The 22,962-nt window shown below is 55.3% G+C and overlaps 1 protein-coding gene and 1 non-coding gene across 3 annotated transcripts; one reads left to right on the top strand and one right to left on the bottom strand.

Moving 5' to 3' along the window:
- Positions 1 to 1,339: 1,339 nt before the first annotated feature.
- On the bottom strand, positions 1,340 to 8,704 carry Hmga1 (high mobility group AT-hook 1). Of its 2 annotated transcripts, none has more exons than XM_027943518.3 (6): positions 8,593 to 8,704; positions 8,231 to 8,350; positions 5,238 to 5,380; positions 3,364 to 3,447; positions 2,621 to 2,671; positions 1,340 to 1,481 (listed from the first exon to the last, which is right to left on the bottom strand). In XM_027943518.3, the coding sequence occupies exons 3-6, from the start codon at positions 5,337 to 5,339 to the stop codon at positions 1,428 to 1,430; spliced, it is 291 nt and encodes a 96-aa protein (XP_027799319.1). In that variant the 5' UTR covers positions 5,340 to 5,380; positions 8,231 to 8,350; positions 8,593 to 8,704; the 3' UTR covers positions 1,340 to 1,427. The 2 variants fall into 2 exon arrangements, with proteins under 2 accessions (XP_027799319.1, XP_027799318.1); XM_027943517.2 differs by having other exon boundaries at positions 5,205 to 5,380; positions 8,593 to 8,703.
- A 13,539-nt stretch (positions 8,705 to 22,243) lies between these two features.
- Positions 22,244 to 22,317, top strand: Trnav-cac (transfer RNA valine (anticodon CAC)). Its single transcript has one exon. It is a non-coding gene; the product is annotated as a tRNA-Val (tRNA).
- Positions 22,318 to 22,962: the final 645 nt, after the last annotated feature.

The following is a 22,962-nucleotide window of genomic DNA, read 5'->3' on the forward strand; positions in this document are numbered from 1 at the left end:
AGGGTTTAAATTACCTCTGGAGCTCCTGTCATTGCCATTTCTTCTCCCAGAAATGGCCTAAGGGCGGAGAGAGCCCTTCCAAGTACCAACTTTGCTTCTCACCCCTCTACCCTGGCTATAGGGGCACACATTACAGAATGACTCTAGTCCAGAAAAGGATATTTTTTTATTCAAGTAACTGCAAATAGGAAACCAGAGGGGAGCCCCAGGCTGGGACAAATAATGGCCAACCTCTCCCCAACAGAACAAGGGGAGAAGGTGGCCCCTACACCCTTCACGGTCAACAGACCCCCCTCCTCACTCTGCTGCAGCATCCTAGGGGCAGGACCCCACCTTCCCTGGGACTGGGGTAGTAGGTAACCCAGCCTGCTGCACCCCAGTGCCCCTTCCCCCTGAGGAACACCTTGGGGAGGGGAATATGGTCGGAACAGGGGGGAGGGCATGGGGATGAGCGTCTGGCGCTGGTAGCAGCAGGTGACTGATGTCTAAGAATGAAACATTGAACAAAAACCAACACAACTGTCCAGAGGTAGTTTGTGAACAGAGGAAAAGATGGAACCAGAACCATGGGGGTTGGGAAGGAGGGGGAGGCAGCTTGGGCAGGGCAGGCTCCTTGTTGATAGCGCCCCCTCATAGGAAGGTCAACAGCTGAGAGTGGAAGCAAAGGATGGGCAAGTAGCCCCTGGCCTGCCTTGGGTGGCTGCCACAGGGAACCTGGGCAGTAGATGACTCTTCTCTACCCCTGCACTATATACTCAGATCCCAGGGTGAGAACAAGGTGGTAGGGCCTGTGATAGGGGACAGGGGCTCCAACTCCTGCCCCCTTTCCCATACCCCAAAGGGGCTGTCCAACCTAGTGCAGGGCTCAGGTGGGGAAGAGAGTGGGGAGTTCCACCTGACAAGTTTGGCTGGGGGCTCAGCACCCCTTCCCCATTGGCTACACCTGCTAGTGCAGGTCCAGCAGGGGGGCATGTCAGAATGAGATGGGGTTTGGACCCCTTAAGGCCAGGGGAGCCCTCCCAGGCCCCTCTATGGGAAGTCAGAAGGAACAGTGGAGCAGAGAAGGGGCCCTCAAACCAAGAGCCCAGATAGCAATGTCCCCACCAAGTGGGTAAGGACTAGCAGGCGCAGGGTGCGGCTAAGTGGGACGTTAGCCTTGTCCAGGAGGGCAAGTGTGTGTGCATGGGGCAGGGGCAGGAAGGGTCGCTGGGGACTGAGGCTAGAGGAAAACTGCTTCCCATGGGACCACAGGGGCCCTGCAGCGGCTGGTGTGCTGTGTAGTGTGCAGTGGGGAGGGCGCAGGGGGGGGGTGGCGGGCCAGAGGTGTCAGTGGGCCTGGGGGAAGGGGAGGGCGGTGGGAGCGGAGTGAAGCTGTCCAGTCCCAGAAGAAAGCTGCTCCTTGGGGAGGGAGCAGGCGGCACGGGCGGTCACTGCTCCTCTTCAGAGGACTCCTGCGAGATGCCCTCCTCTTCCTCCTTCTCCTGCAGAAGTGGGCAGAGCAGCTCTGGGTCTGGACCCCTCCTCTATCCCAGAGGCCGTCCCCACCCCGCCCTGCACTCCCAGGCTCTCCAGAAGGGAGATGAGTCAGGGCTGAGTGTGTGGGTGACTCAGCAACCTCCAGCCCTGGGTTTCATTCATAAAAATGAAGAATTTAAAAGGGGGAAAAAAAATACACACACATGCTGCTCACACACAGCCAAAGCCAGGCCCCTCGGCCCAGGGGAGGGCAGGGCTCTGCAGAGGAAGTGACTGGCTCTCTCCAGGAGGGAGAAGAGGCAGCCTGGAGAGGGAGAGGAATCAGGAAGGGGCAGCAGAGGGCAAGCCCTGGGGTGGGCGCAGAGAAACAAGATGGCCTTGGCCCACAGGGCAGGCCCTGAACTGTGGAGCTGGGCCCGAGTCCTGAGTGGCCAAAGGCTGACCCCGGCCCAGGGTGGGGAGGAAGGGGAAGCGCAGGCTGCCTGGGCTCACTCACTGGGCGGGAATGCTGCGACACCACAGGGCCCGCAGCCCCTGTGCCAGGCACAGACTCCAAAACAACTTGTTTCCTGTTACTCACTCCTGGGGCCTAGCCAAGAGTGCCCCCTAAGCCTCCCCTACCCCATGGCCCAGCTCTAGCAATGAGTGCCTTGGGAGTGGAGGGGCAGGTGAAGGGTAGGAAAGGGCGAGGAACAGAGGAGACTGTGCACTCCTCGGGACAGCCTGCCACCAGCTACCTGGAGCCCAGAAATGAATGGTGCCTCCCCATGAGGGGAGGTGGGGTCACAGTGTAACTCCCAACCAGCCTGGAACTAGCAGGGCTGAGCTGAGCTGCTTTGCCATTTTTGCTCTTTCCAAGAACATCCTAGTACCCCCCCGCGGCTTTTCTTTAGCATCAACTAGATGACTCCCAAAGTCTATGCTAGGAGCAAAGAGGCTGCAGAATGTGTGGGCGACCACTCCTCATGGGCACAGTCCTATAAAAACCCTGGCAAACCCCTTCCCTTCTCTGGATCTATGTGGACATGTGTCATGTCCTGGCATTCCTGTTGCTGCAGGTCAGGGACAAGAGTTGGTGCACAAAACTAGACACTGAATTCTTAACCCCCACCCCAAAATGAGCCACTGAAGCAAGAACACCTACCAGTTTCTTAGGTCTGCCCCTGGGTTTCCTCCCTGGAGCTGTGGTGGTTTTCTGGAGGGTCAGAGAAAATATCCCGTAAGTAAAAAAATGCTAGGAAGCCCCCACTCAGTGCCCAGTGCCCATTAGTGAGGAGAGGAAAGGGAGGTACAGAACTACCCACTGTGCTCAGGGCAACCCAGGACTCACCCCAAAGGCCCACCCAAGTCCAGCTGCTGATGACTGGCCAGCCACACTTGCCCCCCACCCAACATACACACACACCCCCTGCCCCCTCCTCCACCTGTGACTCAGAGGATATGAGTCGTGTCTCAGAAAAAATAAAACACAAAACAACCCTTCTGAAAGGCTCATGCCACTGGGAATCTGGCCTTCCCTGCTTATCCCCACCTCTTTGGGCTCCAGGGACCCCAAGGGTGAAGGGGACATTCTTGGCCAGGGGCTGGAAGAAGCCCTTTACTCTCCCCATATCGCCACCTTTCTCCAGACTGGAAAGCCACCCAAACTTCTGACTTGATTTCCCCACCATCAGTGACAGGGCCAAGGCCACAGAAGAGACCTCAGTCATGACCCTGCTTCCCACGCTTAGCAAAGACCCACCACCCACTATGTACCAGGATGGGGTGGGGTGAAGAATCAGGACAAGCAGTCTCTTCCCAGCCTCCCTACAGATAGATGTGCCCATGAAAAACCAGAGGGGCCTCTCTCCAGTGGCCCAGGTGGGGCTATTTCCCCTCAAGCCTCACCCGGGTCTTGGCAGCGCCCTTGTTTTTGCTCCCCTTTGGTCGGCCCCGAGGTCTCTTGGGTGTTGGCACTTCGCTGGGTTCCTTCTGCAGAGATAGAAGGAGGCAGTCAGGGTCATAGCCACCACCTGTCTGTCCAAGCCCCTTCAGAAGACACCCCTGTGCCCCACCCAGCAGGGTTAAGTTAGCAAGAAAATTCCTGACCCAGTCAAACAGAACCAAGGCAGGAGGCTGGCAGGAGGCCAGACGGAGGCCAGACGGAGGCCAGCCCTTCAGGATTCAGGGCCTCAATGTGACCATTTTTCAAAGCCCTCCACTCCCCCCCCCCACCACCACTTTCTTCCCTGGAGGTTTCTGGGACAATGAAATGACAAGAAGCCAGAAGACCTCTGGGAAAGATGCCATGGGCAGGAAGAAACTCTTAGATGGTCCTGCTCCTGATCTTGGGCAAAATACTTAATGTTGGAGCCTCAGCCTCCACCCTACAGGAGGTCATAAAACCAAATCAATATGAGGCAAATATTTGGCACTGGCCTTGATCATTATCACCTTTCTCCCATAAGATATGCTGAAAACTGGGGAGACTCCTAGAGAAATTATGCCTAGACTCCAGAGATCCCTACCACTGTTGCTGAATTTTAAAAGCCCAAGACAAAATAAAAAGCTTCTGCATAACACATAGAAGGACACTCTTAGGGGCAGCTCCAGGGGCCCTTTATAAGCATGGCCCTGTAACCCCCGACCTCTGCCAAAAGGTGGAATAAGGGAGGCAAAGGGGCTGGGCTAAGAGGATGAGTCCAGCACCCTGTCCTGAAGGTGCTGAATTCACCACACAATCAAGACTCTTTCTCTTTGGGTACCAGGGATTGAACTCAGGGGCACTCTGCCACTGAGCCACATCCCCAGCCCTATTTTGTATTTTACTTAGAGACAGGGTCTGAGTTGCTCAGTACCTCCTTATTGCTAAGGCTGGCTTTGAACTCTCGATCCTCCTGTCTCAGCCTCCCGAGCCACTGGGACTATAGGCGTGCCACTGCACCCAGCAGACTCTTTCTTAATTCATAGTCTCCTGAGACTCCCTGGCTACAGCTGGGAAGACCTGCAGGTGTAACAACCTGCCTCGTGCTGAAGGGACGAGGCCAACTTCAATTCTTCTGTTCCTCAGGAAGAGGAAGTAACTAGGCTTCAACAACCATCCCTTGCTTGGGAGACAGCTTCCTTCCTGTGACAAGATCTCTGCCACATTAACAGGTGGCCACATTCCCTAGGGTGCCTAACACTGCCAGCAGTCACCCCACCTCACTATGGGACATTATAGGGTAGCAGCACCAAGGTTACTGCCACTAATTACCCAACACCTTCAATTTCTTGGGCCTCATTAATGTTTTCAGAGCCAGGGACAAAGCCCACCTGAGGACTACTTAAATTGTGGCCTGCGAATAGGTGCTGGCCCAGGAATTCATTATGGGCCTGAAATGGACAAAAATTGACAGTGTATAGAAACTTGTACACAGCAAATTGACAAGGAGTAATCTTATATGCACTGAATCTTATGATTAAAACCCTGGGAGATAAATCACTGACCTCTGTGTAGACCACTGGGTTGTTTCTGGCCTGGATTTCTGGCACTGGCTTTAAAACCACCTTATCTTGAGTTCCTCAGGCCCCAGGACACTCTCCTGGGATGTCTGAAGGATCTGATTATACAGTCGTCGTACAAGTTATGAGCACACAGACATGCAGGCATGATTCTGGACCCTTCCATGCCATGTCCACACTTACCGAGCCACCAAGCACCTCCCTAGCCCCAAAGGGTAAATCGAGGCAAAGTTTTGGACACCCACCTGACTCCCTACCAGCGCTGTCCCGGGACTCACCGGAGGCTGCTTGCGCGGCCTGCCCCGGCCTCGCTTCTCAGTACCATCCTTTTCCTGCTTGGAGGCCAAGGGCTGGCTGGACTTTGAGCTTGACTCACTCATCTTCCTTCACTATGGAGCAGATGAAGAGCAAGGCTGGGATGCTGGAGACAGAAAAAGTAAATCTTAAACAAAACATCAGCTTCAGCAATCTTCTACCTCTCACCACCCCCACCCTGGACACACTGCAGGAACCGCCTGCTTCCAGTGGACCCCAGGACTCCGACCCTACCCTAGACAGAAGGTGCTGCCCATCCCATACATGCTACCACGGAGTGGAGGGGTGGAGCAGTGCCGTTGGTTCTAATCAGCTCCTTATCTTTTTTTAGAAGGGTTCTTTGTTGTCCTGCAGCCACAGGGGTGGTGCCATGAGGTGCTGCCAGCCCAGACCTGGTAAGGCAGCCCAAGGACAAAGGTGAGGGGAAAATGGGATCCCACAAACTGCCAAGGACCCCTCCCTCTTGTCAGCAGCTGCTGCTCTCTCTTGTGAAAACCATGCCTAGGCAGTTCTGAGGGGAGTAAAAAGTCAAGTGGAAAAAAAGAAACCGTGGTATCTGCAGCCATGAATGTCATCCCCCTGCCCCTGCACTGACACTGCCTATCTGGCAAGGTCCCAAGCCTGAGGACCAGATGCTAAGAAGGGCCAATCAGAGTGTGGGGATGTCAACCAGCCAGTTCTCTCTGCTCTCTCCCAGGGCAAACTCTAAAGGATTCAGAGATGGAGACAACTGAGGGAGAGAGGAAATGGCTGAATGTGCAGAGGGTGAGGGAAAGGAGCTGGGGATGTCCTCTCCCCCCAACCTGGCCCACCTGGAGACAGATGGGGCTCACTTACAGGAGGGGTGGGACTCCAGAATGGACCCTTCCTGGGAGACCTATATCTCTACCAACCTGTCCTTGGTTAGGGGTGGGCACAAGTGGCCCCACTTCTGAAAGTCTGCCCATCTGTAAGATGGGCACAAGGCAGCACCTGCCTCAACACCCTACCCCCAGATCTTTCCAGACTGCTGAGGCTGAACCAGGCAGTATTTAAAGAGACTTGGATGGAAAGACATCTCACTCACCACAGTGAGAACTAAACTTTTTGAAGATGTTTCTTTTCTCTTTTCAGATTGAGGCAATTTCCAATTTTAACCCAATGACAAGAAAACATTTTTGGAAACTTGATTTTTGAAGGGCTCCGACCCCACTCTCGAGCACTTAGAGACCCTGCAGATGGCAGGACTTTGGTAATCATTCTATTTTATAATATTTCAGACTGGGAGACCCTTTTAAACAGGGTGGTTGGTGATTTATCCTGCTCCATCATTAGTGGCTTGCTCTGCTCTGTAATTACAGGCAGTGATTAGGATCTCACATTACACCACAGGTCCCCCCTCAAACTAAACATCAAAATTAATCAGCTAAATGAGTGCTGACCTCACATGAGGTCTGCCTCAGGCCCTCTCAGAGGGGGTTCAGGTGGGGAACCAGTCTCTCTGGAAGCTCTCATGCTGTCTGGTTTCTCTACCCACCTCTGACTATAAGGGACCCCTTAATTCACCCACTCCCACCTTTCAGTTAGGTCCCCACTGAATGAAGGAGGCAGGCCCTGTCATTAATAATGAGGCCAAGGAAGGCTTGTCTTTTCCACCTGTTTCTGAACATCAGGGAGGCCTGGCTTGGAGAAGCCACATTTCGGGCCCAATACCAATCCCTGTTTGTAATAAGCCCTTCTGAGCCTTAAACCTATCTCCTCCATACAACGTGCAGTGTGTGTGGCCCTTAAATGATTAGAATTCTGCAAAAATAATTCAGAAAAAATCTGGCAGCTCCATTATTTTCCAGGAAAAAAAAAGTGGCCCAGAGAAGCCCGATGAGTGGCCCAAGGTCACACAGCAAGTTGGCGAGAAGGATGGAGTAGGTTCTCAGTGGCCCTTCCAGTCCGCCACTTTGTACAGGGCCTAGCAGCTAGTTAAAACTCGATTGCCCCCAGCTCCAGACCGACCCTGGGTGACTCTGCTAGTGTCTGCAGCCGGCCTACAACCGCCGGCCAGCCGGACTAGGAGCTAGGGCGCGCGGGGGGAGGGGCGCAGGCCATTCCTGCAGGCGCGGGAAACCAGCGCACCCCGACCGCATGCACCGCCACGCGGGTGCACCCGGCCCCACTTCCTGCCAGAGGGGGCACCCAAGCCCGCCTTGGGGCAGGAAACCTGGCGCGCGCTAGAGGAAGAAAACCCCCTCTCCTCCCTACCTTTCCCGAAAAATAAAACCCCAGAAAAAAAAAACAGAAACGGGGAGTCAAAGGGACTAGTTCCAACAGAGCCCAGCAAAGCAGAGAAACCAGTTTGTGGGGGCGGAGGGCCCTGGGGGCTGAAGAGGCGCGGGCCGGGCCAGAGGTAGGGTCGGGGTGAAGCCCCAAGCTCAGGCCCGCGATCCGGCCTCATCTGCGGAGCGGCCCCGGGGAGAAAGGCCGAGAGAGGGCAGAGCCGAATCTCGGGGCTCCCGCCCCTCCCCCTCACTTCGAGAACTTCCCCAGGATGCGGGGGGCGCTCGACCCCCCGCTCGCCCACTGCGCCGCAGCCCGTGCCTCTCCCCGCCCCCCACCCGGCCCGGGCTCGGGCGGGAGCGGCGGCCGCGCGAGGTGCACCGGGCTCCGCTGGGTGCACAACTCGCGCCCGCTGCAGCCGCGCAACCCCCTCCCCCACCGCGCGCCTTTCCCGGGTCCCCGCCCCCCGCAGGGCGCCCGCGGCGCTGGGGACCCGGTGCGGGCGTTCTCCCCGCGCCGCCGGGCCCCGCCGCCCGCCCCCGCGCCGCGCGGCCCTCCCCGCCGGCGGATCGCGCCGCCCGGGCCTGGGAATAAAGCCGGCGGCGCGCGCTGCAGCCCCGGGCGGCTCGCAGGAGGGGCGGCGTGCGGGCGGGGGCGCGGGCGCCCCCCTCGGCCGCCGCCGCCGCGGGCCCCGGGGACGACTCACCGCGAGCTCGGCTGCCGGCCTGCGGTGCGCGCTCCGGGCTGCCGGGAGCGACGGTGCTGGGCGCTGAGGACCGGCCTGGCTCCGCCGCCGCCGCCGCCGCCGCTGCTAGCAAATGCGGATCTGAAACCGGGAGAGAGGGCAGAGGCGCTCAGAGACCGCCGCCGCCGCGTGCTCGCCGCCAAGGCCCCCGCGGGGTATTTATATGTCACATCCAGGCGGGGGGACAAAAATATCCCCCCTCCCCCAGAGGATGGCGAGGGGCAGGAAGCTGGGCACGGCCCGTGCGCGGCCTCAATAAATAAATAATTTAATTAAATTATAGATATAAAAAAAAGAAGCCACCGGAGCGGCCGCGAACTCACGCCTTCTTGGAGCCGCGCCAGCGCCAGAAATAGCCCCGGCTCGGAGTCCCAATTAGAGGAGCGCAGCCCCGGCTCAGGGGAGCTTAAAAAAGAGCGACCCAGGGGCAGGGGGGACGGGCCCGCCCGCGCCAGCCGTGTCACTGGGGTGGGCGGGGCCATGCAAATGAGCCCGGGGATTTAAAAGGGCGGCCGCCCGCCAGCCGCCGCCGCGCGCGGGTGGGTGCTGTCCGTGGGCTGGCCTGCGCGGGAGGCCTGGACCGGCAGCCCGAGTCCACGGCCCACTCCCACAGTCCCGGGCGAGGAAATACGGGAGCGGGCGACGAGGAGTCTCGAAGGAGCTTTTCTCGTGGGTGGGGGTTGACGGGGGCGTGCTTCCTGCCTGGAATGGGGTCCCGGGTCAGTCACCTCTGGGGTCGTTCCGGGCGTGTGGGCCCGACCCCCGCATGGCGCGTGGGTGTGGGCGGGCGCTCGCGCCTCCGGGGGTCCACGCGGGCGGAGGGGGTGGAGATAAACGCGCCACTTGGAGAATTCCGCGGCCTACTCGCCGCCCCTTTCGCCTAGATCGACGGCTCATAGATTTCCCTTGGGCGGACAGGTGTCAGCATGTGCGTTTCGGCGTCAACCCGCGTGTGGTTGGCGGGTGAAATACAAGTCTTGTGAAATTCCGACGTGAAACTCGGGAAATGCTAAGTGTTTAAATTTATTAACGGCCGCAAGTGAGCCGTAATCAAGGTGCAGCCTTCAAGCGAAACAAACGATTGGCCCTTTAGCTACAGGTAGCCCAGAGGGAGGAGTTACCCTTCTAGGTGACCTGGATGGGGTTCTGGAGACACGCGGTCCCACTTCGGACCCTGATCCCCTCCACGGCGACTTTTTAAAAAGTAAAGGGCGGGTCAGAGGCCGCCTGGAAGCGCTTTGAGGGCAGGGGCTGAGTTGACGCACACCATATCCGCCGGGCCTTGGCCCGCTTGGCGCCTGGTTCAACAAAGACTTGTTGCACGGAGCGAGGAGGAAGCCAAAGTGGGAAGATGGCGGGGAGGGCGGTGGGGGAAGAAGGCGCAGCCGAGAGGCGCGCCCTGCAGGCCGGCCCGGGCCCTCCCGGTGCACCTCCCTGCGCCTGGTCCCTGAGGCGGCCTTCCACACCTCCTGTGATGCAGGGAATAGCAATGCGGCCCAGTGACACAGGGCTGTGACTCATGTTTTTCAGGGCTCCCCTTCTTCCTCCCCGGTCAGCCGAGGCCCTGGTCCAGCCCCCTCCTCAGGGGCGAGCCGGTGGAGGGGCTACGCCAGGCAAACCCAGCGCCCGGCGTGGAGGCGGGGTGGGGAACTCGAGGGGCCGGGCCTCCAAGTTTCAGGAATGCCTCAGGAATGTTTCCGGTGGGGGTGGGGAGCGGGGCGGGCAGCCGGGCCCAGCCCCCACCGGGCCGGCGGGATGGCGCTCTGGGCGCGGGGCAGCACGTGCTCGGCCGGTGGGGGCGGGGCGCGGGCGCCCGGGCGGGAAGGCGCTGGAGGCCCAGAGTGGGTTCAAAGGGGAGGGCACGGGCCTGGGGCGGCCGGCCTCCGCGCGCTGCTCCCGCCCCACGCCCAGGTGAAAGGCAGTTCCTGAGGAGACCTGGGGCCGGTCCTGGAGGGAGAGGAAGTCACCGAAGGGCGGCCAGCGAGGAGGGGAGAGGAGGGCGGTGGGGGAGGGGCGGCTGCCCCTTTGTCTGGAGCGCTGGGGGTGGGGCGGGGTGGAAGCGCGCTGCTCCTTCCATCTTTGTGCCCCGCGCGCCGAGCGCGCGCTTAGTAGGCCGCGAGCGGAGTTAGCTGGAGGGCTCTCAAGTTGCGATCCGCGGCACCTTTGCAGGACTGAGTGGGAAAGAGAACCTTCCGCCCCTGCCACACCCTGTCCCAGGTCGCAGGCCCTAGGCAGCAACCCGGGCGCCCAGGTGCGGGCCCGAGCATGTGCCCCAGCGCCGGGCGCCCTTCGACAGAGCCCTCCCTGAGGCCGCGTAGGCTCCTAGGCCGGGGCTCTGGGGCTGGCGGCCGCCTGGGTTTCGTCAGCCCCTTTCTGCAGATGCCGCTGACCGCGAGGCAGCCCCCTATCCGGACGGGACGCGTGGCCCTCCCCAGGAGGAGCTTGGGCAGGAGGAAGGGTCCTCCGCCCCGAGCGGGTTGTGGGAAAGCTTGGCCAACTTCTGGGCCCGCTTTTAGCCAGCCGACGTGGTTCTGTTTTTCCCCTCGTCCTGATTTTGCTCACCGACTTGTTTTCTACCTTGCATTGTGTGTATTTTTGTAAGCCACCTCAAACCCTCTCTGGAAGAAGGCGCAGGTATAAATAAATTCGTAGGCAAATAAATATAGTAGCTTGTTCCTCTCCAGGATTACCCACACCCTTGAAATCCAAATAACTCTACCCACTGACCCCCACCTTCAGGCTTTCTGGATGCAAATGCCCCGGATTCACTTCCTTTCCTTGCTTCCTCTTGAACAGAAGGGTGAGTGGTGGGGGTAAAAAGATGAATGAGTCCCAGCGGATTTCCCGAATTTCCCGAGTAGAGGAATCAGGACCGGGAATACACCAAGAGAAAGCTGCATAACAACCCAGGAACTGCCATGAGGCTGAAAACATTGAGTGACTACTGTGTAACCAGGAGCTAGTCCCAACTCTTGGGGTACAGCCAATGAATAAAGCAAAGTCCTATTTTTGAAACTTGAAAAGTGGGGGAGGCAGATGCTTAAAGAAAGAGGGTTGGAGCTCCAAAAGGTAGAGAAAGATGGGCTTGAGCAGGCCTTCCTGGGATTTGGATGGCTGGGGTGGGAAGGACACACCACGGGGAGAGGGAGCTGTTCCAGGCCTGGGACATCAGCTGGTTGGCCAAGGCCTGAGGGGTCCCAGAGGAATTGCCATCAGAACCAGTCTTCTCCCAGGAAACATTTTCCAGTGATTGGAGTTGACTTACACATTACTCTCAAGGACAGCCTGGCAAACCAACAAGAATGTGTGGGGAATGGGGAGGGAGTTCAGGTCAACTTTATTTCAGGACAGCTGAGGTAGCTCATTTTTTAGACTACATGGGAGGGCAGGTGCAGAGGTTCTGTTGTGTGGCTAGGTGGTAAGGTGTGTTGGTGTTCTAGGGGTCTAGGCGAACCGGAAGTAGATGGGAAGGGTGGTGGAGGGGAGGGTTAGGTATCCATCTAACCTGTTGTCCAGATCAGTAAAGTAAAAAGTAAAACTTTTACTGGTAAAATCTATACAAGCAGAAAACACTCATAAGTGTTGAACTTGATGTAGTTTTACAAAGTGAACCCTTTTGTGTCACTAGTACCCAGATCAATAGGTCTGTGGCCCCTGCATGTTACCATTCTCACATCCGTGTATGTCCCCGTGGGGATGGAGCCAGGCACTGCGTACTTTCCTCAGTTTCCTTTGTTCAGCGTTGCATCTGTGAAATTCATCCATCCCATCGCATGTGGCTTCAGAATGCACATCCTCATGACTGCATAGTTACATGGTGTGAATGTTCCACAACTTATTTATGCATTCTGTTGAAGGGCACTTGGATAATTTCTGGTTTGAGACTATTGGAAATAGTGCTGCAATGAGTGTTCTAGAATATTCCTGGTGAGTAGATGTGCAAATTTCTGTTGGGTACATGCCTAGGAGAGGAGTTACTGGATCACAGGATATGCATGCTCAGCTTTAGCAGACAAGCAAGACACTTCAGAGTGAAAGGAGCACTATTAATAGTTAGGAGCAGACAACGGGCATAAACTTGATCTGGCCCATAGCAACTGGGACTGACCCAAGCAAGCCAAGAGGTAGGGTCACCCTGGCACACAGTGTTTGACCACTCTTCTGGAGAGCCACCCAGCTACTAGTGCATCTGGTCATCTGGCAGGATCAGGCCTCCAGGCCCTGCTGACCACAAGCTCTGCTGCCAGGAAGCCTGGCAGGCCTAGAGTGGGAGGAGGGCCTCTTCGGGTTCCAACTTTCGAGGGAAAAACTCTCAAGTAAAGGAGGGCCCGGGAAGCAGGCACCTTTCTGCTTCCCTGATGTGAGCTGGCCACCCACCCTGCACTGCCCAGGTCACCGTGGGTTTTATCATTTTTCCTCTTCAGGGCTGGATCTCCAGGGAAACACAGTTTTTATCCAGCCTCAGGGGGAAAAAAAAAAAAAACTGGAGGTGGAGTTTGCAAAAGCATAACGTTCTCCCAGATCCCTCAACACCCTTACCATCAGGAATGCTAGTGCCTGTTTTACGGGTGTTAAAACTGAAGGGCTAGCTGGGCACGGTGGCACACACCTGTAATCCCAGCGGCTCAGGAGGATCACGAATTCAAAGCCAGCCTCAGCAACAGCAAGGTGCTAAGCAACTCAATGAGACCTTGTCCCTAAATAAAATACAAAGTAGGGTTGGGGATGTGGCTCAGCAGAGTGCTCCTGAGCTCACTCCCTGGTATAAAAAGAAAACAACCTCAAGGCTGAGAATGTGGGTCAGTGGTAGAGTGCTTGTCTGGCATGTGCAAGACCCTGGGTAGCAGAGCCAGGATGCAAACAAACAAAAGGGACAGCTGAGTCTTGGGTAGTTAAGTAGCTTAGGATTCTGCCTCTTCCTGTCCCTCTACTCCCAGGCTGGCTGGTTTGTTGCCTTCTCCCAGCCTGACCAGATTGATCTGGTGTGTGGCTTTGAATGGAGTAGCTACATTCCTGTCCTCAAGGGGTTTCCTCTGGGGTGGGGGTAGACAAGAACATGGACAATTTCACCATGCAGTGTAACTGTAAGGGGGCCTGGGGAAGCCTAGGGCAGGGACCCAGGACATATTGCAGGAGGCCCAGGAAGCAGACAGGTAGGAACAGCAGTGTCTGGCAGGGGTTTGGGCGTGGAGGTGTGACTGTCATGGTAGTTTGGAAATATTGTCATGTGGGCTGTGGAGATTCAACAGCACATTCAGCATCATCCAGTCACTAGTTTTGGACTTTGGTCAGAGCTGAGAGAAAGGCCTCCTATTCCTAGATCACAACTCAGCCCTACTGTGGGGCTTCCTGACACCCTACCCCATCACTGGGGCAGAGGCCAAGAGCTCAGTCCTGTTGTTCCAGGAGGTCAGGCCTGGAGCCGGCTCCTCCAGTTCTTCCAACAGTTTTGTAAGCCTCTAATTCCCAATACTGAATCTCTCTACCTGAAATGTAAAGTAGTTTCCTGCTGTGCTCAAAACCCTCCAGGGGCTCCCATCTTAGAGACCAAAAACAAAGGCCAACAAGGCCCTGCCATCTGTCTCCTGCCCATCTCCTACCTCCTGCTCGCTCTGCTTTGGCCTTGGGCTTCCCCAGACCTGCCAGGCTTGAGATTACCTCAGGGCCTTTGCACCTGTGGTTCCCTCTGCCTGGTATGCTCTCCCAGTCATCTCCAGGGCTTGCTGTCTCATGGCCATCAGGTCTCTGTTCAATATTACTTGTCTTCACTATTTAAAATTGAATGTCTCTCTCTACAGGATCACATCGGCTTTACATGTTTTATTTCTTTTCCCAGAACATATCAATTTCTAATATACTATATAATTATTTAATCATTATCAATAATAAATGGTATGTCTGATATTTTCTAATTCTCTCCACTGGAACGCCAGCTCCGTCAGGTTGAGACAGCTGTCAATTTTATCTTGTGTGTTCACTGAGCCTGGGACCTAGCACAGTGTTCAGACCTCAAAAATGTGTTGAATGAAGAATAATTAGGCCAAGTAGTTTCTGTTACCCACAAAGGCCAAACCCTGGGGCATCTGTCCCCCAACCTCAAGCCAGGCGAGGGCACATGGCAGCAGTCAGATGGCATCATGTGACAGGGTGGTCAGGCCTCAGACAGGTGAAAAGGTATCGTGTGTGTCCCCTGTGGAGACCTTAGTTTTTGCATCCCGAGGTTCAGCATGGTCTTCATGTGCTCTTCTGCTTGTAGTGTTCTAGTTTGTCGCCAGTTGTAGAAAACTGTTGTTGTTTTTCCCCTTTGTCCCAGGTTTATCCTGAGGAGCTGGTAGCCGCTTGTCAAATACCTTGTCCCTTAGGCTTAAGGGATTGGCAGTTCACTGTGGTGCCGAGCACTGGTGGCAGCTCACTAGGGAGCCTAACTGATTGACAGTGTCCAGGAACCCACCCGGTGTGCCAGGCCCTGCAGGTCAAATGCCCCCAAAACATTGCTCCCTCCTATGGGGAGGGGGTGACTGGGAATAGTCAAGCTTGAAAGCCTTGGGGCCCGTGAAAGCGAGAGTCTGACATTGGTTACACCGACCAACACACAGTGTGTTAGAATGGGACTGCGGGACAGCATGCAGTGACCCTGTGGTCTAGTGGGTGCTGGGGTCATTTTCTGGAGTCCCGCGAGAGTCCCTGGGCTGGGTTGGCCTTCCTAGGTCCTGACCCAGGGCCAGAAGTCCATGGCAGCTCCTGAGCCAGCTTTAGAGTGTGAAATTTAGCTACCTGCTCCCGCCCGTGGAACCCATCTGGGAGCAGGGGATTCTTCAAAGCCACATCTATCTATGTGCTCAATTCTCCACAACCTAAATGGGGCTCTCTATGGCCTCTCACCTTCTCGTCTGTGTTTCTTGACTGCTCTCCAAGCCCAGTGGGAGTGGGTCCTGTGATGCCCACAGGAAAGGCTGGCTGCCCTGTGCCTCAGGCCTGCCGGTTCTCCATCACCAGTCATGGGATGGCCCCTCAGCCCGACAAGCCCAGGTTCTGGCCTGGTCCCTTCTACCTCTGGAAGCTGAAAGCCCCTACTGAGCTGCCAATCAGACTGAGGAGACCTGGGTCCAGGAGTCCAGGCCACCCTGGATTCTCACCCCATGACTTTCTTAGGTCTGAGAGTGTGCTTCTGAGGTCTCCAACCTGGGAGGACGTCCCAGAAGTCCACGTATCACCTGGGGCCCTGCACACTTCCCCTAAGCTGAAGCCTGGCGATGGAACTGAGAGCTGGGTGGATGGAGGTGCAGGCCCCTGGCAGCTGGGGAGAGAGGTGTGGGAGGGGCCAACTCCATGCCAGAGATTTGTGAGAATTCTCTGGGGCTTTGTTTGGTTCCTTTCCATACCCGCAAGCCTTGCTCCTTAGGGCCCAAGGGGGCCTTGGCGCTCAGCAAAAGTTTGGTGAATGGATGGATGAATGGGAGCAAAAGGGGCTGGAGAAGGGGCGGAGGAAGTGGGTAGCTGGGGGGAGGGGGAGAGGGGAGTGGGGGAGGGGAGGAGAGGAAGCCACTGGAGGGAGAGCGGAGGAGGGGGCTGGGCAGGCCCCGCTGGTCTGGAATCTGTCTTGGAGATGGCGGCGGGGCCGGCAGGGTGGGCCCACCAGCATTCCCTTCCCCACCAATCTGGCTTCAATTTCCTTGTCTGCTCCCTGCTCACCCAGTCCCTACCCTCACTCCATAAATCCTGGGGTGCAGTAAGTCCTCCAAAACCCAGTCCTCACTGCAAATTAGGTGGGCAGCCTCTTTGTTTTCTTATTTTCTAGGATGAGCAGTCTGTGGCCCTCTGGGACCTGAGTGCCTGGGCTGGGCATGTGAATCTGGGAGCTAAGCCTTGCTGGGACATCCTCTAACCCTGCCTGACATCTCAGGTCTGGATCTGGGTGCCCTGGAGAGACGGGGCTAGGGTGAGAGAGTCCAGGGGCCTGCTCCACTGACAGCTGCCAGGGACTCCCGTTGCTGTGAGCAGTGCCAGGCAGGAGCGGCTGACAGCCAGGTTTCTGGGTCACCATCCACGGTACCCTGCCAGTTCCCAAGTCTTAGGTGAGGAACAAGGGCAGGTCTACATCCCAGGGCCAGGCCTTGCTGCCTCTTGGGTTTTCTGGAGTGCTCCCGCCCTCATCTCCAGCCTCTCAGCAGCCTTAGTCCTAAGCGCCTGTCCCCCAGGAAGAGGCTGGTTATTGATACCATAAATCCCTTAGGTTTGCAGAGATGGGGTGCATAAAAGAGATCCAAAGCCCCTCCACAATAACTTCTTGGCTTGGGGTCCTCTCTTCCACCACCGCTTCCTGGGATATGTCCACAGTTCAGAGGTGACCCTTTCCAGCAGTTTGCCTTGGCCGGGGGGGCTTTGAGAGCAGGATGATATCTGGGCAGAAAACCAGGGCTAATCTTTCTCCCAGTTCCCAAAGAGGTGTAGTAAGGTTGGTATCTGATGTTCCCACCCACTTTGGCATTGTCCTGGGTCCATCTTAAGTGGATGGCTTGGTCCCCTGGAAATCTACAATGTTTTTAAGATCAAAACATGAGTTGAGGATGGCATGTGCAAGGCCCTGGGTTCAATTCCCAGTAATGGAAAAAAAAAGTTCAAAATACTAATTAAACATCTCATTGGAAACCAGGTGTGGTGGCGCATGCCCATAATCCCAGCAACCAGGGATTGTTCAGGGAGGCTAAGGCAGGAGGATCGCAAGTTTGAGATCAGTCTCAGCAACATATTGAGACCCTGAACAAAACTCAGCAAGACCCTATCTCAAAACAGAAAATAAAAAAAGGGCTGAGGATGTGGCTCAGTGGTTAAGTGGCCTTGGGTTCAGTCCCTGGCATAAAAAAGAAAAAAATTATCTATCTATCAATCTATCACTGTAGCCCTGGCTAGAAATGGATAAAAATGAAGGGCCTGGGCAAGGGCTGCCTTTGGTGACCATCAAGCCTCGAGAGTGGGACATGACTCTGAGATTAGGAGTCTGTGTCCTGCCTGCAACTTTAACCAGCTGGGTAGGTAGGTAGGTGGGATGCAATGACATTGCACCTGCCCCTCCTCAGTCCTCAGGGGCTCAGCAAGGTCAAGGGCTTGCTGCAGCCAGTGGAGGAGCCTGGCTCCAGGTGTCTGCAGCTCCCGTTCCTTCACTGACTACTGTCCTGCCTACCCCAATCAGTATGCCTGGTCCCACCACCCCACAGAACTCTCCTACCCCCTTACCTACTCTACATTCCTTATATGACACAGCCCTTCCTCAGAGTCACCACTGCGCTACCCCTTCTGCATACACACTGCCCAAGCACTTGAAGTGTGAGTCTGAACTGCAGTTTGCTGGAAGTGTAAGTACTCACTGGATTTCGAAGGCTTAGTACCAAAAAAAAAAAAGGAAAGCTAGGCTTGGTGCTGCACACCTGCAATGCCAGCAACTCTGGAGGCTGAGGCAGAAGGAGCCCAAGTTTGAGGCCAGCCCTGGCAACTTAGTGAGACCCTGGCTTAAAAGGATTGGGAGCCTTGGGAGCCAGGAGTGGCGGTACAGGCCTGTAATCCCAGCAGCTCGGGAGGCTGAGACAGAAGGATCATGAGTTCAAAGTCAGCCTCAGTGAAAGTGAGGTGCTAAGCAATTCAGTGAGACCCTGTCTCTAAATAAAATACAAAGATGTGGCTTAGTGGCCAAGTGTCCCTGAGTTCAATTCCAGGTAACTTCCCCCCCAAATTAAAAGGATTGGGGATACAACACCCCAGGATTTAATTTAATTCCCAGTAACAAAGAATATGAGTAAATAAATAATAAGAACAAAATGGTAATATCTGGATATATTGGATTAAATAGAATCTGTTATTAAAATTTATTTCATGTGTTTCTTCTACTTTTTAAGGTGGCTACTAGAATACTTAACATTACAGTCATGGCTCCCATTCTATATTTTGGAGAGCCCTGGTCTAGATAATTTGCTTATTTATTTATTTAAGTACTGGTGATGAAACCCAGGGCCTCTGCATGCTAAAGTGCTCCACCATTGAGCTATACCCCCAAACCTAATTTGCTTATTTATTATTGATCATTGTCTCCCTTACCCACCCAGACAGAAGGCCTACTCTTTGAAAGGCAGGTATTATAACATATTTTATTTACTTTCTCGTTTTCATTTTTGTTCAGTTTGTTTGTTTTTTTTTTGCTTCGATATTGGAATTTAACCCAGGGGTGCTTTACCACTGAGCTACATCCCTTGTTGTTTTTCTTTTTTGAAATAGGGCCTGGCTACATTCTGAGGCTGGCCTCCAACTTGCAATTCTCCTGCCTCAGCCTCCAGTCACTGGGATTTACAGGGCCATTGCACCCAGCTATATGGCAGGTTTTTAAGAGCCTGGCACTTAGTAGGTAAATATTTCTGTAATTGAATCAAACTGATGGGTTCCAGGACAACCTAAGAGGGCTGGAAGAGTCCGAAGTGGCAGAGCTTCATACTTGGTCCTCCGGACTCTGTGGGACCGCAAGTTGTCAGCTTCCTGGCACACCCCACAAGGCCCCATTGGGTGTCAGGGAAGACCCCAAGGGGTCCTTGACACCCATCGCGGGCTTGCGATCTGGTCGCAGGGGACCATGCCGGCTGGGGGGCACTCACTGCACCTTTGAGAAGCTGGGAGGGAGCAAGACCGAGCTTTGGGGCTGCGGAGCACAGGGCGGCTGGGACCCTCCAGGGTTCCTCTCCGGCCATCCCGGAGGCAGCACGGGCCCCGCCTGGCCCTGCGGGCCGCGGGCCGCGTACCTGGGAGCGGCGGGCGGCCGCGGCCTCGGCGGCGCGGGGCGTGGGTGCAGTGGTTTGCGGGGAGGCCGTGGGCGAGGGGTGTGTAGGGCTCGGGCTCACACAAGGTCACTGTGTCAAAGGAGCATTTCGGACACTTTCTCTTTCCTGCGACTCCACTGCGGCTCCGAAAGCCCCTTCCGCAGGGACTTCCCTCCGCGCCTGACTCACGCTGCCTCATGCGTGTGACTCAGGCCGGCGCCGCGCCAGCCCTGCTCCCGCCCCGCGCCCGCCACCCAGCCCGCCGCCGCGGGGACGCGAGGGCCCGGGCCGCGGGGGGCGCCGCGGGGGTGGGAGGGGAGCCCGGGCCGGGGGTGGCCGGGGGTGGCCCGGGGTGGCCGAGCGTGGGCGGCCCGCGGGGCAAGGGGTGGGGCTGAGGGGCGCCGGGTCGAGGCTGCGGAGCTGCAGAGCGGAGCGGGAGGATGGCGAGCGGAGAGGGAGCCCCCGCGGGGAGAGACCGGGAGGGCACGGCAGACGGAAGGCCGGGAAGAGAGGTCCAAAGGGGGGACTAGGAAAAAGGGGCGAGGCCTTCAGTCTTGCCAGGGGTGAGGGCGGCCTTGGGGACAGGACTCCGGGCCATGCCCGACCTGCCACCCAGGGACAGGGGTGGGCTGTGCGGGAAGCCTGGCCGCGGAGGCCTGCGAGCCTCCCCTCCAACCCCATCTCCCAGTTCCCTGACGGCAGGCAAGTCCCCGCAGGTCTCCGCACCGCCATCTGCCCATCTGCAAAATGGATTGGGGCCTGGGATGGCGGCACTGCCCTGGAACCCCAGCCACAGCCACTTGTTTGGGGGAGGCAGGAGGATGGCGGTTCAAAGGTGGCTGGGGAGGGAGGCCCGGTCTCAAAATGAGATTTGAAAGTCTGGGGACGTAGCTGGGTGGTGGAGCACTGGTCTGCGCGCAGGGGGCCCTGGGTTCACTCCCCAGAACCAGAAAAACAGGAACGCAGCGACAAAGAGAGGGATGGGAGGATTATCCTGCCCCCTGGGGCCTATTATCCTCCCTTGCCCACCTGTTGTTCCTCTGTCCCCTCCTTCCAACCGGCGCTGCTGACTTCTGGGCCTGGTCCTCAAGTTCCCTTGCAGCTGGATTCCTGTCCAGCACCCCACCCAGGAGATGGGTGGGAGTGGGGAGAGATGGAGACAGGTGGAGCAGAGTGCCTCTGTGCCTGCCCTGGCTCGGTTCTGGTTCCTGGCCTGGGTGCAGCTTGTCCCTCTGATGGCATCTAGGGGATTTTCCCGTTTTCATTTCAGCCTTGGAGGTCCCAGTGCCTCCCCAGCATGGCTGGGCCTCTTCACCTGCCAGAACTTCTGCTGAAGCTCTTGACCCTCTGGGTTGGATTCCATTTCCTGCCCAGGCCTTGACAGCCACACAGCAGGGGGCATGAAATGCCGCAGCCCAGGGTTTGGAGTTTTGTAAGTGCTCAACAAATCAATCGGAGCTCTTAGCTTTCCATCCTGCTCCTGCCCCAAGCATAGGGGAGAGATGATCATTATGGAAGTGGTCAGCCTAAGCAAGGACACCTGTCACTCTTCCAATCCTCACATGAGTCTGTGAAGCAGGGATGGGGAATTAGCTTCCCTCAGATGAGAAAAACAGGCTGAGACATTTAACAAGCAATGAGGGAATAAGAGCAGCGACAGCAATCTGGCTGTTTCCCATGGGTAATGGGCCAGATCTGGGAGGAGACAGCTTTGAGTGACAAGAATAGTAGCTAACATATAGCCACATTTCTCAAGGGCCAGAGAGTTCTGTACCCTTATAACTCAGTGAGGTGGCTGTTCTTACTGCCATTTTGCAGTTGAGGTAACAGGCACAGAGAGGTTAAATAACTTTTCCAAGGCCACCCAGTAAAAGTGAAGTGAAGGGGCTGGGGATGTGGCTCAAGCGGTAGTGCGCTCGCCTGTCATGTGTGCCGCCCGGGTTCGATCCTCAGCACCACATACAAACAAAGATGTTGTGTCTGCCGAAAACTAAAAAACAAATATTAAAAATTCTCTCTCTCTCCTAAGGACCCCTATGGGGTGTGAATCAGGCTGGGCGGAGAAGGGTCAGCCAAGTAAACACCTGCATCTAAGCCCAGTGGGAAGCCTGGGCAAAGGCTTGGAGGGGAAAGAGCTCACCTAGTGGGTTTCAAAAATAGCCAAGGAGCCACATGGTGAGGCAGCCTGTAATCCCAGAGACTCAGGAGGCTGAAGCAGGAGGATCACAAGTTTGGGGCCAGCCTCAGCATCTTAGTGAGGCCCTAAGCAACTTAAGCAAGACTCTATCATCAAAATAGAAAATTAAAGGCTGGGTTTAGGGGCGCATGCCTGTAATCCCAGCTGCTCAGGAGGCTGAGGCAGGAGGATAGCGAGTTCAAAGCCAGCCTCAGCAATTTATTGAGACCCTAAGCAACTCAGTGAGCCCCTGTCTCTAAATGAAATACAAAAAGGACTGGGGATATGACTCAGTGGTTAAACACCCCTGGGTTCAATCCCTGGTGCCAATAAAAAAAATATATATATATATATATATATATATATATACTGGGTAGCCATGGGAGGTTTTTTTTAGCAGGGGTGGGGCATGTTGGTATTTTGGAAAGAACTACTCTGAAATTCACAGGAAATACTCTATTTTCCTGTTGAGTGCAAAGAGCTTTAAGTGGTCATGCTCAGTGCTGGCTCTGCTAAAGCCTGATGAGTCCTCACACACATCACTGATGGCAGTGGCTTGGTGACCTTTCTGGAAAGCCACTGAGCCATGTGTTGACCTCCTAATTCCATTTCTAGGAATCTCTCCTCTGACATATTTAGTAAAAGGGTCAGAGATTTATTTCCCAAATAATTAATCTAAAATTAATTTCTTTTTTTTTTTTTTTTGGACCTACACACCACACACAGGGTTCTAACAGCACTAGGCCACTAAGCCACATCCCCAGCCCTATTTTGTATTTTATTTAGAGACAGGGTCTCACTGAGTAGCTTAGCTCCTCCCCATTGCTGAGGCTGGCTTTGAACTCTGGATCCTCCTGTCTCAGCCTCCCGAGCTGCTGGGATAACAGGTGTGCATTGCTGCGCCCGGCTTTAATTGCATCATTTTTATAATAATAAAGGAAAACAACATTAATGTCCAGAAAGAGAGGGAATTGTTGAAATAAATTAAGAACAAGGGACTGGGGATATAGCTCAGTTGGTAGAGTGTTTGCCTCACATGCACAGGGCCCTGGGTTCAATCCCCAGCACCACAAAAAAAAAAAAAAAAAAAAAAAAGACTTTGATAGGGGCTGGGGCTGTCGCTCAATGGCAGAGGGCTTGCCTAGCACATGTGAGGTACTGGGTTTGATCCTTAGCACCAGAGAAAAATAAACAAATAAAATAAAAGCATTCTATCCATACACAACTACAAAAAATTAAATAAATAAAATAGAAAAATAATGAACTATGATAACATGTTTTATAGAATTAACCTGACTTTTGGGGCTGGGGTTGTGACTCAGTGGTAGAGTGCTTGCCTCACATGTGTGAGGCTCTGGGTTCCATCCTCAGCACCGAATATAAATAAATAAATAAAATAAAGGTTCCATCAACAACTTAAAAAAAAGAATTAACCTAACTTTTTCTTTTGGTACCAGGGATTGAGCCCTGGGGTGCTTAACCACTGAGCCACATCCTCAGCCCTTGTCATTTTAAAAATCTAAGACAGGTTCTTGCTAAATTGCTTAGGGCCTTGCTAAGTCACCTAGGCTAGCTTTGAACTTTGGATCCTCCTGCTTCAGCTTTCCAAGCTGCTGGGACTACAGGTGTGGGCCATGGCACCTGGCTTAACCTAACTTCTTCTGAGAGAGTAAACACCACAGAAAGACTCGTACAACTCCTGCAGCTAACGAGAGCAT

Source organism: Marmota flaviventris, chromosome 6, assembly GCF_047511675.1.
Source record: "Marmota flaviventris isolate mMarFla1 chromosome 6, mMarFla1.hap1, whole genome shotgun sequence".
Lineage (NCBI taxonomy): Eukaryota > Metazoa > Chordata > Mammalia > Rodentia > Sciuridae > Marmota > Marmota flaviventris.